We start from the raw sequence: 22,906 nt of genomic DNA on the forward strand, positions 1-22,906 counted from the left end.
AATTAGAATTCAGAAACCAGGAGTATATTTTAAGACCTCTGAAATGAATGCACTTCAAGTTTTAGTTTATAAAATAATATGTGATAGTTCAAATTACAGATTATGTAAAGCAGACTTCTAAAGAAAGTTAAAATTGCCTTTCTGTTTAGAAATGAAAGCGCGCTTTTTTTTTTTTGCCCCTAAACCAACCTGTAACACTTGGAAGGCTGTGAGTTTTACCTGAAAGACACACGTACTCACAATTTTACTGAATGTATCATTATTAAAGTAAATTAAACTGTGTCAATAAGTAAAGAAGCTACAGTTATCCAAAACAGCCTGTACACAGAATGCAAGCTTATACTATTTCCAGGTTTTCAACGTCACATTTATCTCATGCGATGGTGCACTTCCGCATAATAAAGCAGCGAGCCTAGGATGCAGGAGACACAGAAATAATGTCAAAAGCAATTCTTCACATTTGGATCTCACCACATCAAGTGCAAATAGTGAACTTAAACATGAAAATGCAATTTGCTCCTTCTAAAGTATACATTTTTATCTCTCGCAAAACACACACACACACACACACACACACACACACACACACACACACTTTCATTTCCAGCGCCTCAAGGTAAAGAGGATGGCATCTATCACAAGTGCAGAGAATGGCTGAAGGATTTAGAAGCGATCTTTTCATAATTCTTCTTTTGGCGAGGAAGTGGAGTTATGAGCTCCTCAAAATTCATCAAGATTATTAAGTTTACATCCTCACAGAAGATGTGCACCACTGTATCTCTCAACTATGCTGTCAGCATTGCAGCCCCAAACTATTGAGAATGGGTCTCTGGTTCAGGACATCCATCCTTTGTGGAATTGGTGCATGACTGCATAAAACGAAGCTTATGTCCCATTCAACAACACACACACACACACACACACACACCCCAAACAACAAAATAAAACCCAGACCGCTTTCATTGGAGCAAGCCTATGATATCTGCACTGAATTCAGGGTACTCATTCTATCAACATTCCTTCATGTAAGTGATTGTAACAGGTAAGTAAGTCCCTATTTCAGCAAGTTGACTCCAGATTATCAACTTGTGCATTTGTGCCTGCTGGGCTATTTGAATGATGAGCCGGTCCCCCAGAGCCCTCAGCTCTGACCGACTCAGCACCCACAGCCGTGACCCCTCGCGGTGAGGAAGCTCCTAGGCAACAGTAAGCTTTCCTGCTTGATGAATTCCAACCTTACAGCTCATCTAAACAGAGCCTATGGGCTTCATGGTTTCCCTTCTTTTTCTTCATGTAGGTCTACGGGAAGTTATGAAACATATTTTTCTAGTCCTCCCAGGGGCAAGGTCAGGGTCACAATTTGACCTCAGAAACACAGCAGTCCTGCAAATTCAGACAGCCGGGTAGAACTGAGTGTTAGTGCTCTCTGCCTGGGCCTGACACAAACTATACCATGCCGCACGGAGCAATGTCACTTATGGGAAATGACAAGCAATGGATCAGTGGGAGAACAATAATGGAATTTAATCACATCAAAATATCCCAGGCACACGGCTCCTTTTCAACAAGCTGCCAACCGCAGGTGAGGGAACGATGTTCTTATGCAACTAACCACTTAGAATTTATAATGGAGCCACCCAACTGGATATTTTGATCAGATTAAGTTATAGAATTCTGGACACACCCAGAGAGTCTCACTCCCACCACGTCAATATTCCCCCAGGGAATGATTTTAAACAAACATACAAAAATATCTATCTGCGCATGAAATGGATGTCTTAGATGTGTGAGAAATGACCTCAGGAACAGCGCAGGCTCATGTGAAAGACTGTCACAGACTAATTAAGGACACTGCTGCCAAAAGGGGAAGGCTGACCCTGCAGTCTTATTTACACAATTTCCAGCCAGAGGGCTGTGAAGTGGAGCCCCAGTGGGGGCATTTCTATCTGAAACCCAAGGGCACCTGCATTAAGGAAACAGGTGTAAATGAATCCCTTTGCCCAATGACAGAAGGAAAGACACCAATACTGTACTTCAATTATCTGGGTATGGGCTATATGTGCCGACCTCTTGGATTCTACATAGTGCTCTAAACACTTACTTCTTACTCGTTTATTATTGCTATTATTATTGGCACTTGGCTATGCCTTCAGTTAGGGGGCCATTGTGAGGCAAGAACAATAAGCGCTTTAGACAGAAGGTAGTGATTCAAAAATTGCAAAACTTCAGCTTTCAAAAATAGCCTAAGTGACCTCTTGCAGTACTCTGACCACTCCGCAGCAAGCAGGAGGCAACCCCTGTGAAGAGCGAATTCTGGCAAAGTTCTCTCTTCACAGATGATGCACAGCTTAAGCTATAATGAGTTTTTGGGTTACAAATGCTGAACGCATTAATATTCCTTGATGATAATTATCACAGTATAAGCACCTTTCCCAATGTGAGTAGCATAAAGCAACTGAAGCAGCATTTTTACTACATTTGAAACAAGCTGGAAAATGGGATTTTCTACTCTTGTAACCTGAGGTCAACATACATCAAGCATTGCATATTAAACACACCTATATATGAACCCTGTCTCACTTTCCTTCTCTCCTGCTTCACGTATACCTAAAGCTCTCTCCTTTATCCATCCTTCATTGTGCAATTCTTGATATTAACATCTATGTGATATACATCATTTCAAAACGAAATGTTATCCCCCCCCAATTGTATGAATCCTGTGTTTCTTCTTATGAGAATACAAATAGCAAATAAGATCAGTAAGCCGTGCTTTACAGATGAGACGTGTCTCTGTGCAGTTTGAATGAATACTGTGGTCACTGGCTGCATATAAAACAGGATGAAAATTAGAATCAAGCAAATAGGCTCCTGGAAGAGCCAACCAAATTACATACACGTCTGAACAAACTACCAGCCTTTATCTTTACACCTTCAAAACTAATAACACTAGTGAGCACTGAACGATTTAAATGTGAATTCTGCCCCACCCACATGATGACAGTAAGGATGTCAGCATTGCATTTACTGGCAGCACTTTTGCATAAGGATCCTAGAAACCCATATGCATTCCAGATTAAAAGAACAATTATTGCCATTTAGATAATAACAAATAGAAATCTAATTGAATAAGAATTGATAAAGATGATCCACCTGCATCATATCAGTGTGTACAACAATATCTATTATTCAGTATTTGCCACAGTGTACCCCTAAAAGATGCTGAATATATTTAACTTACTAAACCCCAACTGGATTTGATAATATGCTCTGAGTGGAGTATAAGCTGATTTGCCCTCATCTCTTTTTCTTTTCCTTCTATTCGGTGAAAAGGAGCAAATGTCTATAATAAAGCTCAGTTGAAGCTAGGGTGGCTTAAAATAATCACCATGTAAGAGCTGCCCCCCCCTTTTTTTAATGTACTATAACGTCATTTTTAGTATTCTGTGTAAATAATCTCAAGAGCACTCTGACTTAACAGTGACAAAACAAAAATCAGTTTGAACCCTTCATTCAAAGAACATGAAATGACTTAGGTATTTCTAAGTGTGAATCTCTGAACTTATTCACACCGTGTTACCCCACACTTCATTTAGAAAATATGCCACGCTACAACCACTTCTCTAACATCATTTTTACTTATGTACTGCAAAAATGTCTTCAAATCCCATCTGAATAGATGGCAGGGTTACGAGGGAACCTTTACTAAATATTTAACAGCACTATCGGCTTATTAAATACTATAATGCGAGAGCCATGAAAGGATGATATACAGTGCTCGCCTTTTTTTAGAGCAATGCTGGTGCTCATTTTGAACACTCTGCAAGCCCATTCATCAGTAGAGCTGATGCATTTTAAAAAGTCCTCATTTACTAGCAGATAAATGTGGTTAGAGAACCTTTTTAGTGTAGAAATGCCTAGAAACCTATTTAGTTTTACTGTGCAAAATTTGCTTTAGTCTGGCTAGGAAAAAAAAAACAAAACCTCACAAAACATTTAAAAGGCCATTTTGAAATAATATGCAAAAGCCGAAGGAACACAGTTTGAAATAAAACTAGGGTATATTTTTGTTTACAGGAATATTCATATACCAAAACAAGGCCAAATAGGTTTACAGGCAGCTGACAGAGTACACATATTCATCAAATCTGGAAACAGTGTCTCAAATACCCATCGAATAATGAGATTACCCATTGAGACTGTGGCTTTTGACCATGACACTGCTGGCAGGTGACTTCATTTGCAACGACTCATAGATGCTCTTTTGGAAAAAAAGAAAAGGGTTAATATAATTTTTACATGTACTATATTAAGATATTTTTAACTAAAACTATGTTGTTGTTGTTTTTAACTCCATCAGAAGATTTTTAGCCTGTTCTGGTGGGTAGAAAGTAAGAATTCTCTCTGAGATATTTCTATTCACAGAGATATACTATAGTCTAATTTAAAGAACCTCCCTTTCCACTGGAGGTCTGCAGAGTGAGCATTATCCTGTAAACACTGTAACAATGATTATCTGTCCTCCCAGGTTCTCAGTGGAGACTCTTGCTTTTGAAAATGTCTTGTGGTGACTTACTAAATTCAGGCTATTTCAATTAGTATTACTGCACATTAAAAATTAATTGCATTACTGAGTGGATTAAGGTTTAAATTTCAATTCTACAGTATGTGCACTAGAAATGACAGCTAAAAATCAATGCTTTTTGGCCCGCAATCGGAAGTGTGTACAGTCGAATAGTGCGGGACTGGCGTCACTGGCCAAGCAGTTTTCAAAGACTTGATAGTTCAATTGAAGGTGTGTCAGGTCTAATTCTAGATTTTAGTTTGAATGCTGCACAGGAGCCCAGCCTTAGGAATACAGAAACAGAACAACAGCTGCACTAACAATTTGGAAACACAAATGGACACAGGTTCTAAAATTATGACAATAGAAAGATTAACAGTCACCCAAAATTCACATATAATCATCCCTAAACTAAAGCCTTGCTCGTAATTCTGTTCAATAAGAGCAGAGGATTGCTTACTTAAATCTACACTGTTTTTGATTAGTTATTGGGGGACAGTAGTTGGTTGGGGGCAGGAAACAAGTTATTTTTGTAAAGAGATGTTATTAACATATAAAATATTCATAATGACTCCAGTCTGTGTTTTAAGGAAATCCAAGAAGACACAGCAAATACAAATCTTTCCCTTAAACAGTAATCCCCTCTAAGTCCCCGGTGCAAATGACTGAACCTCTTTGGGGGAAGGGACAAATCGGCTGATCATCCCGACTATAAACGTATAACACCTCCACAAAATGTTTGAAAAGAAATGGGTCACTTTTATTCTCAGTAAATTTGTTCTTCTAAGAAGATAAAGACGAAGAACATTACGAATGAAGTCAACAGAGTAAAGTGGCATCAATAAAGACCCACAAAGCCCCCAGGATGTCTGATTGGGAACTGAACGGCGATTGGTATGCGCCTAAGAGAAAAAAAATGATGCCTGCAATGTTCCTTAAGATCCCCTCTGTGTTGCACCGGTGGCCAACAGCAAGTTCGGCAGCAAGAGAGTAAAGAAGATGGGAAGTAATAATAACAATAAAAAGAATAATCTGGTGCAAATGGACCCCAAGGTGTACTAGTCATCCCCGTGCAACAATCGCCCTTCATTGCAATTTACTGATGTTGCTTCATTACAATAAAGCATATAAAGGGGTAATGTACAAAGCGCACTATTTAAAGCTGCGTGTTTTGAAGCAGCACACACACCACCCTTGCAGGCTGCTAGGGGAGCCACGTCAGATTGTTCGAGGGAAATGACCTGCACAAAAATTAAACTGAGGCACCACGCATATACGTCACGGTGATAAATTTGAGGGGGGGAAGAGGATACGAGGTAGCAGGGAGGAGTGTTTCCTTGGTGAAATATTACAGGCATTTCAAACGAATCTGAATTAAAACATCCTCTGAAAAGGTAACAACCTGTGGCGCGGTTAAAAGGAAAAGATAAAAAAATAGGATGTTTCCTGTTTGAAAATATAAACTGCCTCTCTGTTCCCTATGCTGACTCTCCATAAAATGAACTTAAACAGTGTTTGTAGGTGAACTGCACCTTCAGGTTCCTAGTATGGAAAGAGAAAATGGTTCGTTTTCTGGGTCTTGCCTGCTATAGTTGAAAGTCTTACTTTTCAGCCAGTGCCCAGAAGATGCTGAAGCAATGAGTTAAGGGGAAGAAAGAGATACTTTCCCCACCAAGGATCATTGAGTATGTCATTGGTTAATTCTTGCTCTGTGCTCCTCATTAGCATTACTCTCCAGTTTCTGGTTATCATATCCGAAATATTAAGACATAATAACTATGAAGGTGCAGATAATTGGATATTAACCAGAACATACTTGACTGGGCAGGAGGTAGGGCCCTGCTTAAACTAATCCTGAAATGTATTAATCACCAATTAATGAAAGGGTTTCAAATTCATTTTCTATTATAGAACACCTCCGAGTATCTAAGCTTTTTCTAACAAAATGACTTGGAATAACAGGGTAGAAATAAGGACTATGACCATCTGATGAGGTCTCGCATTAATTCTTTACAGCCTGTTGTCAGGTAATCATGAAATCTATAGTTAAAACCTTGATTACACTTACAAAGTCTGATGGGAGGAAGAAGGGATGCTTTTCAGTGCTCAGTGGCCTTGGTTTAAATCCCAAATTTATCCCTTTAAGTGGCAGAGCGATAGCTAAACATTTCAGCAGAGAGCTGTCACAATATTATCTAAGTCTTTCAGCCTAGACAGACCTCGAGACCTCCAACTTAACAACAGATGTACTCTTAAAATACAAAACCAATTAATGGGAGCCAGAGAAGTCCAGCCAAAGCATGCTTTGTACACAGTAAACAGTAAGTAGTACAGAGTTGATGAATACAGTAACAGAGAAAAACCCTAACTCCGTGATGGTTGAAAAGTCATCACCACTTAGATGGAAATAAAATAATGTTAAGACACGAGAAAGGAAACGGGAGGAGGAACATATAGAGAAGGAAAGCCACGTTTCTGTACAATCCACGTGGCTGTGAGGTTGAGTCTGACACGCAACAGATGTTTTATTAGTCTGGTCGTAAAAGCCCCCACTAAGCTCCCCGGAAAAGCCTCTGCGCACACTCACTCAGTTAGAGAAATTGCAGCAAATGCCGTTCATCTTCCAAAGGAAAAAAAAAAATCTCTAAGTACATTACTCTCACAAAGGGATTCTAATATCTTTTCATACTTAAAAGGTGTAGATCCCAGATACTCTGAAAAAGCCTTACATTTTTATGTCGGAGAAAACAATGTTTAGATTAATGGAGTGTAAGCAAGGGATCGGAATGACACCAATTCCTCTGTTTTTCCTGACTTTATTCATTTAATTTGATGAAGACGGCAAGAAAACTCCTGTTCTCTCAGGGTTTTTTTTTTTAATTCTGTTGTTTACTGACTTTAATTTTAATAATTCTTAAATAAGCACTCACAGCAGATGAACTAAGATACGCAGGCAAGTAGGCCCTTTTATCAACAATTTTGCCATAGAAATACACAAACATTTCAATGGCTCTTCATTAGCAAACAAATCAACAAGTGATATTTTAATGCATGACTTTATTCCATCTCTGTGGGGACTGTAGTTGAGAGTGTGATGTACAGTACAGAGAAAGGAATCATCAGCCACAGTGTCCCAGGGCTCTCTCCATTGAGGACTTCGAAGCCTCTGCTTAAAGAGTGCATTTAATTGACTGATAGACAGTAGCTTCTTTGTTCACAGAAGACAGCGAAGTAATGGCAGCTTGAAAATCGTACCATCTACAGGGTCTCCTGAGACCAGTAACAGGGGGATATGTGTCAGGAATAAATAAATAATCTAATTATTAAGCCACTTCCTGTCAAGTTAACTCCAATTTGTTGGCTTTTGAAGGCAACAAAACGAGGCATTTTTCCTCATTATGCTTCTCTTTTTATACCAGTGGTAATCACAGGCGGATTAAAGGGTGCCTGATTGGTTTTTTTGTCAAGGAACTGAGAAGCAGCCAACAGTACAGAAAAACAGAGTTGGGTTTAGAAGAAATTTCATGCTTGTCTCCTTTCCAGCTCCCTAGCAGCCCACACGGCTGCCCCATACAGAGCTGCCAGCTGTACAGCAAATGTGAACCCCTCCAACTGAGGCCTACCGGGCCACAGGCGCCATCCTGAGAGCCGTGAGATACCTTGCAATCTTGGCAGGTAGCTGCTGCTGTCATAGGCATAATTCTAAAGGTGACCTACGAAACCCCGTCAGCTCACCAAATGCAACAATATGAGCAGCTGAAGTTCGACACCCACTCTCCATATTGGCTCCCTTTCTTTCGTTTACTGCCTTTAATGGTCCTGAAACTAGGAAATAACCTATGGAAATGGGTCAGCAGAGACCTTTTCTTTTGATGTGTCTGAGCGATCCTGCGGAAATAGGTCACGATGCGTGTGTGCACGCGGGCACGTGTGTGGGCAGGGATCTATCTTTTCGGATCTACTGCCGATGACTTTCGGCGCCCTCCATTCAGAAATGTTTTACAGACCTCCCTCAGAAACGGCTACCCGCATTCGATAATAAACATATCAAACAGTGAGTGAAAAACGGATACACTTGTGGCATGTTCTCCGGCAAGTCAAAGGTGAGGCCAGAACCAGAGTCAGTAGCCCCACCAGTGTGTCTCAGCCATGGAACGATCCGTCTGGCACAGACTCTTCCCAGCCTCTCTGTACGGAGCTTAGGAAGGAAGGCTGGAAACCAGTAATTCAGCTTGAGAACAACATTCTTCTGAGGCCTCTTTAAGGGCGGTGTGTTCTAAAACGTCACCAGAAACTGAATCTTCCATCTGTCTGTGGACTCAGAACCCTCAGTCTCAAGGAAAATTAACATCACAAGAAACGGCCACCAGGTTTTCTTAGGGGCTCGTAAATTAGAAACTCCACTAACTGCAAGTTATGTTTTACTCTTGTAAACCCAAGCTACGAGGCGCAAGCTAAAACACAAGACAAGGATAAACACCCTGATTTGTCTTTTAATAGCTTAACACTGACATTCCGAGATGGGCTCAGAGATTTTCTTTACAATTTGCTTCAGAAATGGGAATCCAAATAATCAAGATGAGCTCTTGAAAACTATCTTATTCCAGAAAGATGTGTTTTCTTTAAAAGTCTTTTGTGTTTTCTTTTATTTTAAATTGTCTTTGTTTTTAGGAAACCTTTTCGTTGAAGAAGCTTGATAAGTTCCTGCGGCCCCGCTCTGTACTCAGTCAACAGCGTGGCTGTGTTCTATCTATGCCTGCGTATGTCCTTTCTGCGTACGTCTTGAATTTTTGTTAAATTGTGCAGATAATTAAACCCTCTTCATACTCACAGTCTGCTTCATTGGTACCATGAATTCTGTTTTCAGTTACTGTCTGCAAATTCCCTCTCTGAACAATTTCATACTAAGCAATAACACTTCATTTTACATAAGTTTTATCTGATGTCCCCATACAGAGCTGCCAGCTGCACAGCAAATGTGCGGTTCTCAAACTGAGGCCTACCAGGCCACGGGCTCCATCCTGAGATCTATAAGGCACCTTGCTGTCATTGGCAAGCTTTCCCTGCTATCACTGTGACCATCACTCCGCGCTGCACACAACTTAAAATCATCTGATTATTAGAATTTGTGGCCCACACTCCATTTTATCCTTTATTTAATCTATCCCCAGATCACACATTTGTTTAAATGTTTTGGCTGGTTTACAAATCATGCAGCCATCTGCACAGTAGGTGTGACACCATTTTTTAGACAAAAGTTACGTTACAAACAAAGATAAAGTCATTGGAAATGCTTTGATGTTTGTTATTCTGCCTGGTTCACTTGGACCGACTCTAAGAAATAAATAGAATTATCTGTGTAAATCGATGAACATCTATGAAAAACAACACCCAGCAGAACGCGGACCTTGCCCCATTACCTACGTTAATATCATGACAGCTGAGGAGAGATGACCTGGCCCACTTCTCATCTCTCCTGTACAGATGGCTATTAAAGAGAAAGTATCCCTTTTGTATGGTCCATGTAGAAACCCTTTATGGGCTTTTCAAATAAGCCAGCATTGCCCACATGAGGGTAGCTTTCTGTTACCATTAAACTGCCCAGATTTCATCTTTTTTAATCCAGCTCTTGATGAAATAAGCCAGTATTTCATCATATTTAACACCAAATGCCTGTTTCTTAATTCCCTGAGTTTTATAAGCAATCAAATGATGACTTAGAATTCAATAGTCTTCTCGTTTATAATTAATGCAAACTCTAAACAACCTAATGACTTTGAGTTTCTTAGGATAGTGCAGATACACACACACACACACACACGCACACACACACAAATACATATCTACACACAGATGCATTATGATAGATTCATTTCCATTCACTTAAAAAAAATGGCCAATGAAAGCTAAAAGTTTAAAGGGCAACAACAGGGCCCTTTATCTTCCTATGTAGAGATTCTTATCTTTGGATATTTCCCCTTAAGACATATAAAATCCAAAACCACTATAGACCTCAAAATATTGGTTTTAGTCTATTGTAAAGCAAGAGCACTCAAGCTGAAATGTTTCAGAAGTGATACTGAATGTCACAAAACTATAATGAAGATTAGTCACATAGCACACCATCCACTAAAGAAATGGAAGGAAAAGAATGCCATTTGTGACCTTGGGCATCAAACAAATTGCCGAACATATGAATGTCACTTGCCACAAAACAGACTAAAAACTCACCACAGTGTACAAAACTGATTTATGCATTCGTTTTGCTTTGACATCAGCGATGTATATCACATGTAACATAACACATAGAATATATATCTTCCCACGTGCACTGGAGAGGACTTGAATCTTTTCATGCTTTTAAAAAATTGTGACGATAAAACATTGAGTATTCGAGATTTGAAGAAAAATAGTCAATAGCTTTCCACCAGTGTTTTCCTATTAGCTGTCATTTATATTTCCAAATCCGAGTTTTGCTTTTCTAAGAGATAAATACAGTTGCTTTCCCTAAATGCTCTAAGCATCACCCTTGACCCATCTGGAGCATGTTTACTGGTGACTCTCTGTGGATTTCCCGTTTTTTCACAAAACAGGTGCTCTGCCACCTTAGACACAAATTTCACCCCATTTCTGATCAGATAAAAACTACAAAAAAAAACCACCCCCGCTCATTACATCATCATCTCTAAGTCAATTTTTAAAAAATAATTCTTAGGTAAACGGTTAACACCAATCCCCTTCATCTTCTCCATCTGAGAACTTGGAAAGGGAGGGCTGGAAATGGGCACAGCTCTATCCTGACCACTCGTTCTCCAAAGTCCATGAGTATAGCAATCAATTCCAAGGATAATGGTATTTCTCCCCTTTGATCATTTCTTTGTCAAGCTGACTGGCCTTCGATGGTGAGCGTACTGCTGGTTGTCTACCACCAGCCGCTTGCAATTTGCTCACTATGTTTCATGAGACAGTTGTTTGGGGCTGTTTGGAACACATTTGTCTCTTTGGGGATTTATGCGTTAGTAGCAATGCCAACCTCCATAGTGATCGAAATTTCTTTCTAACTAAAATAGATAATTAGAGGCTGGTAATTATTGGTCAAGAATTATCAGAGTGAAAAAATTAAGCTTCCTCATAAATAGTTCTTGGCAATGTCATCTCTTTATATTATCACATGCCTAACAGCCATTTATTCGGAGCACTTACAAATTTACTCTACTGTTGTTGAGCCTCATAATTTTATACGAGACAATTCCTTTGCTGGGTTAAACACATTTAAATTCCCTGGTTTCGTCTCTATCTGTGCTAATCCGTACCAAATAATAATAATAATAACAGAAATCTCAAAGAGGAAAATAACAACAAATATTTACGATGCTGATAGGGACGGGGGAAAAGGAATTAAAGGACATAATACACAATGGCTTCTTTCTGTATTCTCAGGTCAAAAGCCAACGTAAACTATGTGAAAGGAACAAAGGAAGACAAGAAAAAATTTCTCATCTGTGCAAACTTGAAAAGAGGGAAATCTTTTCCCCAGGAAAGCTGTTAAAATGTTTTGTAGCTCTTTTTTGTGTGTGTGTAAAGAAGAAAAGAAACCCCTAAATAGTCACTGGTCTGATTTCTTACTGAAACTGTGTCAAAATGTGGTGGAGAGTGAGGTTTTCTTTTTTTCCTTAATAGACGTAAGTCAAATCCCTGATGCCTTTTTATTGAGTAATTATTCCTGCAACCCAGACCGTGTGTCCACACCTAGCTGCAAAACGGCACTTAAGCAGAACGTCTCTAGTATGTACCTGGTAGAAACATTGATGGTTTTCCTTTTGCAAATGTCCCTGGCCAATAGCCTGAGACCAGCACACCCAGAAAGAAGCATGGAGTTGTCTGACATTGCAACTGCATTAAACATGTGTGCTACAGAGAAGCAAATGCAAATAACTTGGTTAAAGAAGGAATTTAAAGTTACACCTCACTGGGTCATCTGAAGACCTTGTTCTCCACCAGGTGACATAATCCTTCCTCTGGACTGATTGAAACGTAGAACAAAATCTGCAAAAACACTATATACCCTCTTAACAAAAAGAGTAAGAGGCTTTTCAGAGAGCCTCTAATCCCTCTTCCCTGCTAAATGTCTAGTTGAGATTATTTTTTGATTAGACAAAAAACATACACAGACACACAACCTAAAAATACCTACCCTCAATGGAGGTATTTTAGTCAACAAAATAATGCTGCCTGCCTCATTTGAAAGACTAAGTATCACACTGGGATTTTAAAAAAGGATATCTTAGCCTCTGTGACATCCTCCCATTATGCATTCCCTTTCTGTAGATATTAACAACATGACTGGAGTTTAAGGACTTGGATGCATGGTCAACAGATAAAACAATTAAATGGATACTATTCATTTGTTTAGCCCTCAAGTGCAAGAGAGTTACATATTTTATTATTAAAAATAGCATGAATATTAAATAACTAGGCCCTCTGTGGAAAGGAATAGAATTTGCTTCTCTGATGGAAGGTGAATTGTTAAATGCTCAGATCCCAAGAGGAAGTGAGTGTCATATTAATCCACCATAAGGTAGAGGGAGAAAGCTCTGGGAACACACTAATGATGCAAGGAATGTGAGAGACATACAAAAGGAAAGGTATAAAACAATTTAAAAAGAAGGGCCAGTACAAACCAATGAATGTTCCGGCCAAATGATACTAAAATTGGCAAATCAAAAAAGTCCTCTCACTGCTCAACGTTCAATTCAGACTCAATATACGCAAAAGAGCATTAATATTATGGTGAAAAATATATTCAATCTGTTCATCCGAGTCCTGGGATAAAAAATAAAATCCAGAACCAAAAATAAGTTTATGTACAATACATCTATACAGAAGCGTAACCTATTAACATTTCACTAAATTTTCCATTAGGTGCCAATTCCAAGATACATTTTCACTGAAGCCCACGTAAAACTATGGCATGAGGCAGAATCATGAATGACTGCCACCAATGAACTCTACTCAAGAAATAAAGACATGGAAAATATCAGCATTTATCATGGCAAGAAGAACTCATTCTTTCTAACCCACACACCCTTCCCCCTCCCCCAAAAAAAGCAGTTTTGAAAGTTTATAAAGAATATTTTTCTTGAAATCCAAAATAGAAAAAATTGCAAGGAAACACGTTATTTAAATTCTCTTACATGTTGTCATTACCCGCTAAGCACTCAGTAAAGCTGTCACTGTTATTCTACCACATTTGAGGATACATTTGATGTATAAGAAAATCACTAATAATATTAGCATGTAAATCTGGAAAATATAGAGATACACTGATCGATAATTTTATCTGTTGTGCATTAAGTTCCATTTTGCACAATTATGTACTTAGTCTTTTATAAGCAATAATCCTCCTAAAGACCCATCACTTGAAAACTATAAAGCAAATCCTATTGAAAAACGATTAATCAATTTTCTAACATGCTTTTGAATTTATCTTCATTAATTCTACAAGAACATAAGGATCCACTGTGATCAGTAATGATAGTTGGAGCAATCCTTCCACTCTGCACTCTCAGGATGCTTCTGATCAAGTGTGTAAAATAACTTGTTTACCCCTGAAAACAAGTTCAGAGTCTAGAAGGCTGAATTTTCTTTCCTGTCTTAGAGTTTGGTAATAGGAGAGCATGAGGTTAATTGGACTTTTTAGTATTATATCACAATTATTTATGGTATTATAAAATTCCATCAAATGAGGATGAAATAAAAAAAAAACTCTCGCAGTATAAAAGCACAAATGAGTAACAAAAATAGCATAAAGTAATAACAATTGTCATTTTAGTAGTAGAAAAAGATCTGCTTGATAAAGTTTAATTGGCTGGTAAAACTCTTAGTGTTATTACTAAGTGCTTATCAAATTAAAAAACATAGGAGGTAACCCCAGAGGAATTAAGGGATAATGGGACAATATGAATAACTGAAAAAATTATCCTTTTAGTTCTAGCCTATGTGACAAATGCGAAATCCCTGCAAACACCGGCCGAGAGTGACTTCAGAGATCTTTACCCAAACCGCTTTTAGAAAGATCTATGTACAATTTGGTGGGGAATAAAAAATGATTACTGACTTCTTTACATGATCTTTATGATCATGATTATTTCCAGGCTGTTGAAACCATACATATAAAACTATCTTATGGCAATTTAAATTATTTATGTTTCCCTATCACAAAAACTCACCACTTTAGATTTTGATACAAAGATGCTTAAGCAACACACAGCAGTGCCATTACCATAATAACTTCTGAAATTAAAACCTGTCTAAAACTCTATGGAAAGCTAACATCCAGTTCATTAACCATTCCTGTTAGTTTTCAATAATGCAAAAATGATTAGAAGTTTAATTTGTTAATCACCTGTGTTTTGACTGGCAGGAGATATATAATCCTCTGCAGAAGTCTAAACTAGCCCTTGCAGAAAATAAAATGTGCTAATGTCTTATCAGGCCTAATAATAGTAATAAAAATCAATCATGCCTAGGTAAAACATTGATGGCTGAACAATTAATTCATCTTTAACTCTGTTTAATTATATAGGCATTGATACACAAGTAGGAGAAAAAGCTATCTGTAATAAGGTTTAGAGTGTCACTCACCAATCATGTGATTTGCAACATGAACCTGAATATCCCATTCATTGTAGAAAACCATCTGACACTTGATGCACTGATAGGTCTTCTTCTGAGAAAACAAGTATAAATAGAATTACTTAGACACATGCACTTCTTACTGTTTTCTTTAAAAAAAAAAAAAAAAGAGCCCAACCCAACTCACAACATTTTTTTGAGATGCTGGTCTGGCTACTGTGGGTCTGCTTGGGCAAAGTTCCATGAATTCCTCACCAAGACCTTGTGGTCTGATCCCAACACTATACTTTTAGTTGCAAACAGTTGGAAGACATGAAGGCACATAATTACAGCATAATATATTTTTAAAGATTCCTAAACTCAAAAACCGAAGTTAGTATTAAAAAAAAATCTGTAACACATAGTTGGGTTTCAGAAACCGAGGTCTTCGTAGATCAGGCACAATTTCATTCTGACCAAAATGACTGTGACATTACTTCTAGATATCCCTTAGTGAAATGGTCAGTAAGACTCATGGAATCTAGCTACAAGATTCAGCAATTATCGTTTTTAGTTGCAATTCAGTCTGATATTTAGATGTTTCAGAAGTTGCTAAATACTAGCATTTAAACACATATTTTCTCCTATAAAGAAATCATGCCATACTGAACATTCTAAGATGGTTTTATCATTTTATACAACAGCTCTGGGAAGTGGAGAGTGCAGGATTTATTAATTCTTGTTATCATAAATAAAGAAACTGAGGCGCAGGGAAGTAGAAAGATTTGCCTGATGTCAGAGTGCCCTACAGCCAAGAAGAGAAATCAGCTGTCTTGATTCTAAATGCTAGACTGTCCGATAAAAGCTGTCTTTATGACTTCACATCCTTGGCACTGTGTCCCCCATATGGCTCAGTACATATTAGATGAACTCAATAAATAAAGTATTGGTTATGTTTTCCAGAACACAGTTACATAAATTCCTTTATGATGAAACTTGATATTTACAATTAAAAACCATCTTGGAAAACAAAATAAACCCTTATGAAATAATCCATTTTGAAATCTCCCCAATGTGAGAAAATAACATTTGTAAAATCATATCAATGGCAGTTTGTTAAGGCATTCTTAGAGAATTATCGTTTCATCCGCAGTCTTACAAACTTGTTTTACTAATGGTAGCAGTACAAAATATCAGTCTGTAAACTGTCATTAATTTTAAAGAACTCAACAAAATCAAGGCTAGGCACAAAAATTTAGCATCATTTCATCAGCAATTAAAATTTCAAATGCCACTAATGTAACACCGTCTTAGCATAGCACTGGCGTGTGCAACCCAGGATAGTAGAATTCCTTGTAAAACACAAAAGGGCAGGCATATTTCCAATAGAAGGTTTCTAAATAATCTAACAGGCTTTGTACATTAAGCATATTGTGAATTGAGTGTGCTGAATCTAAATCTAACACGGAGTTGAAAAACCCTGACAATCACCGAGGAAGATTTACTGTGCTGAGCTGTTTACAAGATGCTTTTGATGGTGACATATAGAGCAACATGTGTGGCGTAAATAACATCTATCCCTTTTTTAACAATATTTCCCTTTAGAACTAGTTAGAAAATATTTCTTACTCCCAGATGACCTACATTATATATTGTTTATTAGCATACTTCTAGCATTATTCCTGATATGTGACCTTGCTGAAAAACAAAGAAACATAAACTTAATGGCTAGTCTTTTCTCTTGTTAGCACAGTAAAACATACAATATGTCGAAAACTGTCTCCAAAAATGATGACTGATGAATATGTTGGTGGAATATACTAGGACTTTTTTTTTCCTGGCCTAATAATAAAGAAGAAAATCACTTGACAAGCCAAAATAAAATACCAGCACTTACTACTACCTTCAAAATGAACTGACATATTTGGATATCTATGTAAGTAACTTTTCTTTTATCATGGAAAGAAAATGCTTTTGTCACTGTTGATAATTCAAATACTAATTCGACTCTTAAGACAGTGTCTAAAATGTTATGTTCTATTCTTATTAACGAAGTCATATTCTTATCTATATATAAGCTCCTGAATTTGGGGCTGATGAAGTAAGAATTTAATGCCATCAAAAACAATGTACCATGATCTTAAAATGCTGTAGCTTGAACTCTGCCTCACCATACAGCCCACATTTCGCAATACAAAGCAATGATATGCAAATTGAGATGTATTAAGGTTTTCTTTTTTAAAGCCATGATATAAAATTCATTTTTACTCTCTATTTCTTTTAAAAAAGCAATTTTAAATGACTTTTAAAGCATCTTTATTATAATTATAGGCTCTTAGCAAAATGTGTGAGTGACCTCTGCCCACCCATACACCATCTTTAAGTAAAGCGATTATAACCTCTGCACAGTGTTGGTTGCCTTGGGGAGTTCATTCCCTTGGAGGCAAATCTACTCCAGCTCTGTACAGCTGAGTTTATAAAGGACTTCTTCCTAATTCTAGACCCAAATCTGCTTTCTGCTACTTTTGTGCATTTGTCCTAACTCTATGCTCTGGAGCTATAAAAAACAGGCTGGATCCCTCGTCTAATAAGCCAACTACATTAACCCTTTTTCAGACTGAGAATAGAGGGATGGCATATGAAACATTTTCAACAATTTTCATCACCCTGGTTACCCCCTTCCAGGTCAACCTTTTAAGTAATAGAACCTCAAATTAAGCACAATACTCCAGGGGTCTCCTCACCCTTAAGGAGTACAGGAGGACTGTCACCCCCCCCCCCCTTAGGACAATTACTTCCATTTATATAGAAGACAACAACAAAAAAAAAGTCAAGTGAGATCATTTCTTCTAAAAGCAGATAACTGTAGAAACAGAACTTCCATTGTTTGGGCCCCAGATTGGCCTTTATCAACGCTTAAGTTGTCAATTTACTTGAAATGCTAATTTAGTACAATTTTTAAAAGAGACTTTTTTTCATTAGCCTTTTTTAATGTGCTACTTGGGAGTGGGGTTGTCATTTCCTGATTGTTCTCTTTTGTTTTCTGATACTGATAGATGTAATTATCAAGGATACAACTTTTTCCCAGCACCTCATTATTTTTGATTGATTTTGAGAACAATTTAAATGTGCCTTTTTGACATTCTTGTTTTCAGTTATACTCTGGTTAAGGTACTCAGAGACTTTCAGAAAAGAGCATCTCATAAATTAAAAAAAAAATGATTAGGATCTTTAATAATGTATACTTTAAAAAAAACATTATTCTGATTAACCACCCCCCCCCCATTCAAATTAGGACTTAGGCTTCACATTGAGCCTCACCAAATAAAAAATTATATATACTTTGCAGGTATAAATTGCTTTGATTTTTTTTTAAACAAAACACAAACTATAAAAAAAATCATTGAGTTCATAGTAACCTTCAAAAACAGAAACAGAAAAAACATCTCAGTTGCCACCATTGGAGGTTTGGAGGTGACTATGACATAAATCTCTTATTCTAAAAATTAGTAATTAAAGGCACAGAAGCACTAAGCTTTTTAGGAAGAAATGTAGTTCATGCCTATTTGATGAGGAACAGTTCTTTATGAAAGACTCACAGTAGAAGGGATGACAGAATTAGCAATTCACCATTTTGCAATGCCAAAAGAAGTAGCCCAGAATAATCATTCATGGCTGCTAAAACTATTAAGAGAAAGGTTATTCTGGATATACTCAAGTTTTATCCTTTAATAACTACAAAGAGAAAGATGTACCTCTACAGTGGATTTATCTGTTGGTAATCACTGCACCAAACTACTTACTTTAATATGACTACTAATAAAATAGCCTGGCATTATGTGTCTCTCGATGTGATGCAATGTGGAGTATAATACATCATAATAAAGTACTCTCATCTAAAATGTATACCTGAATCTAATCAAGCCTTTAGATAAATAGTCCAGTTTTCAGGAAAAGCAAGGACAGAGGAATAAGCAGTACTGTGAGAGAAGAGAGGGGAAAAAAAGTACACAAATCCAAGATATTCTTCAACACAAATCAAAAATATTATTGGCCTGCTATTTTCAAAAAGCCAATGTCATACAAGGGAAGAAAGAGGTGGAGAGATTGTTCTCAGATGAAAGAGACTAAAAAGACAACTAATAAATGTTGTGTGCGCGTGTGTGTGTGTGTGTAAATGTAATGTGTGGATTCTAATTTGGGGAGAAAACAGCTATAAAAAGGTTTTTGAAGAAACTGGGGAAATCTGAGTATCAGCTGGTTATAAAATGATACCGGGGAACTACTACTGCTAACTTTCTTAGATGTGACAATGATATCATGGTTATGTGGATAAACAAATCTTTTTCTGTGGATATTTAGGGATGAAATGGCATGATGTTCACAATTTACCTCCAAATACTCAGAAAAAAATATATAGTCACATACAGATAAAGCACATGTGGCTAAATGTTAACAATTATTAAATCTAGGTATATACTTAAATGTTTTCATAATAAAAAATGGAAATAAATGGTTAGAATAATTCATAATACATCATTTTTTTAAAACACTAAACCTAGTCTTGATTAAGCCCATCTCCTTGGTTCATTTTATACCACCACACTTGGTGTGCACCAAAAATTATTTGTGCTTAGTTGTTATAAGTAGCTTTGCAACTATTTTTTGTAGTTTTTTGGTAAGGGTTTTTTCTGTTTACCTGTTTTTTTATAAATCTAATGTATGAATTCTAAAAGGTCAAACACCATAACTTACATTCATTTCTATAATAAAGAAACAATAGTTTCCTATAATTGTCTGTAAATTCTATAAAGAACTCATATGCATAAAATTCACTTGCAACAAAACTGTAAGAGTTGACAAAGGAAAGATTATTATCCTCATTTACAGATTAAGTGACTCAGCCTAATTCATTCAGATTGTGAATACTATAACTAAGGCCAGTATTATACTCTGCCTCCCACCTACTGAGTTTTAACACAGTTTATACACTGATCATTTGCACGTAAATTCACAGTTGCATTGTAGGTAGATCTAGGAAGAAGGTTTTCCTTACAATTGTGTAGTGCTTTGGTCTTTGACAATGCCAGGGATGGTCTGAGAGTGAGGACCCTGTCCCTGGCCACCTTCAGCACAGGCTTTCAGTACTAGGTCCTTGGCCAAAATCCATAGGGAAGAGCTCGCTTCCCAAAATCCCTTACTCGACTTCAAGATTTTCTCTTTCCTCCCAGTGTCCTGAGATTTAATTGCCATGTTCTCAACCATATATTTTTGTTTATTAGTCCTGCTCAATGACAAAAGAATAATTTCTGTCTGAGAGCTCATGTATGTCTCCAATCCTGAAAGTTTTCAGCTATCATTTCTTCAGTTTCTACACGTCTCTCACACACCGTCCATTCACTTCTACTGGAACTCCTATTAGACATAGATTGGATGGAGCCTCTGGATTTCTCCTCTGTGTATCTTAACGATTTTTCATGCATATTTTAAAAGTCAGTTCGTCCTCTGTTTTGTTCTAGGTGACTCTCTGTACCCTTACAAACCACAAATTCTCTCTTCACTGGTCTCCAGTCTACAGTGTATCCTATCTACCAAAACTTTTATTTCAATGACTATTTTTCATGTCTAACCTTTCCAATTTTATTTATTTTTTCTAACATTTCTAATTTCAAACACAAGTACTCTTGCTTTGTTTATACTTGAATTTGCTTCATAACTTCTCACAATTTTTAGTGGAAATCATACCTTCATTTATCTTTCTGAGCTTCTAAGCATATTTATTTCAAAGTCTTTGTCAGACTGTTCCATATAATTAACTTCTTCTGGAGTGGAATTTTGGTATCATAACAGCTGGGTTTTGGGGGGCAGTATTTTTGGGTTTTGTTGTGTTTTGCCTCTTTACTAGCATTAGATTCATTCACATATTTTGTAATCTTGGTTTGAAGCCCATTTGTAGTGGAAGCTTTTTTTCTATGTGCTCATTCTTCCCTTTCTAGCAGTTTTCCCTTTGCTTCTATCAGGCCATCTGAGACTCCTAGATCAGATTAGGTCTCATGAGGGCATTTCCTATGTGTCTGAAGTGCTACAGGGAGACAGAAGATATTGTTAGTTGAATCACAGAGCCAGCATATGGCTAATTCAGTTTTAAGCATAAAACTGTATCTTTCTTCCTATCACTTTAACTCTCCAGCTGAAAAACCCTAATACCAGGTATTGATCAACAACAGATTTTTTTCCAGTCGCCTATTGTAAGCAATGAAGTTTCCCCCCTGTCCTGTGCTACGTAGCAGGTTTAGTTTTGTCCCACAGAGATTACATCCAGCTACCACTTGTTCTGAAGTAGAATCCAGTGGAATCCTGGCTTCGGTCCTAACCACTTTTGAAATTTGCTTTCTGGATCTCAAGGATGGAGAATTGTTTTGAACCTGACTATGTCTATTTGGTTATCTGTACTTTATCCATCATCATTATATGTTTGGAGCATCAAAGCATGTTACGGAGCCATTTCCCAAGGGTGTCTCACGGCCCACAACCCCTTGTATTTCACTGGATCCAAACTTAGGCTGAGGCCCTCAAGGAAGGACCAGTCTCTGACATAGTCGGGACCCCTGAAATCAGGATGCTGTTTACAGCTTCCATGATGCTATAAAACATCCACTGCAAACATACCCAGCAATCTTAGTAGGAAAGCAACACTAGAATCTTGTTTTTGCAATTAGTTGCTATTTAGTGGCTTCATAATTCAGCTGTGTGACAAATCATTTAATGACCCTGAGTCTTTGTACCCTTCCCTGTAAATTAAAACTAATAAAACTTACATCTTAAGAGTTGATGTGAGAGGCAAGTGAGAACTATATAAAAGTGCTTAGTACCGTGCCTACCATGTAGCATGCCTGCATTAAACTGGAACTACCTTTATTACTCTTTCCTTGACAGGTTATTACGGAGACGGAATGGAGTCCTACATAAACTGTCTGATCCAACACAGTTGCTTGTCAAAGATTAATTCTCACTCTTTTATGTGGACTTTGAAACCATATTAAAATTTCTTTAAACTAGAACCCACTGATTTCAAGTTTATGACAATTAACAAAGGTTAAATGGATGTTTATTAGAGGTTTAAAAATTCGTAGCAGAAAGAATATCACAAGTTTGGGGACAAGGTTGGGAGTGGGAAGGAAGAAGATAGAGCATGTAAAAAGGTTCAACCTAGCGAGGGGAAAAAAAAGCTGTTTTCAAGGACGATAGCAATATACATTACCATTCTGAGAACGAATGTATTAATTCTAAGTGAGACTTATACTTAAGAGCAGTAGCACCTTTACTTGGCAGTATTTTGTTGGCAAGCAAGTGAATATTATGTGTGAGTGAAAATTGTAAACCTGCAGCCTTCCACAAATACTCGATAGTTCAGACATTTTACTAATTTAGTTTGGATATTTTCCAAGTCATTCTGCATTTGTGTGAAAGTAAGTCAGAACAGAGAGGGAAAAATGGGTGAAATGTAATGACAGCTAGTAACGATGAAAAGTTTGCCCAGGGGATTCACTGAAGAACACCAGTGTGGATTTTCTGTTGTGTGTTCCCATGGTAGTTAACAGAAGGACACTGTTGTCTTACAGATGTGGTTAATGTCCTGAGGTTGAAGACCACATAGCACTTTGTGCTAAGAGCTCAGTAACCAAGAAGAACTATTAAACATGATTCCTCAACTCAAGGAGTTACAATACA

General features: G+C 37.4%; 1 protein-coding gene across 4 annotated transcripts in view; it reads right to left on the bottom strand.

Moving 5' to 3' along the window:
* The window catches only part of ZNF521 (zinc finger protein 521), a 278,373-nt gene that overhangs the window by 115,068 nt on the left and 140,399 nt on the right, over window positions 1–22,906 (bottom strand). For all 4 annotated transcript variants that reach the window (XM_019465513.2, XM_019465512.2, XM_019465510.2 and 1 more), the window contains one exon: window positions 15,206–15,290. In XM_019465513.2, coding sequence (XP_019321058.1) covers window positions 15,206–15,290 — 85 coding nt within the window. The remainder of the gene's footprint in view (window positions 1–15,205; window positions 15,291–22,906) is intronic.

Source organism: Panthera pardus, unplaced genomic scaffold (genome assembly GCF_024362965.1).
Source record: "Panthera pardus isolate Hobbes unplaced genomic scaffold, ASM2436296v1 HiC_scaffold_15, whole genome shotgun sequence".
In the NCBI taxonomy this organism is placed as follows: Eukaryota; Metazoa; Chordata; class Mammalia; order Carnivora; family Felidae; genus Panthera; species Panthera pardus.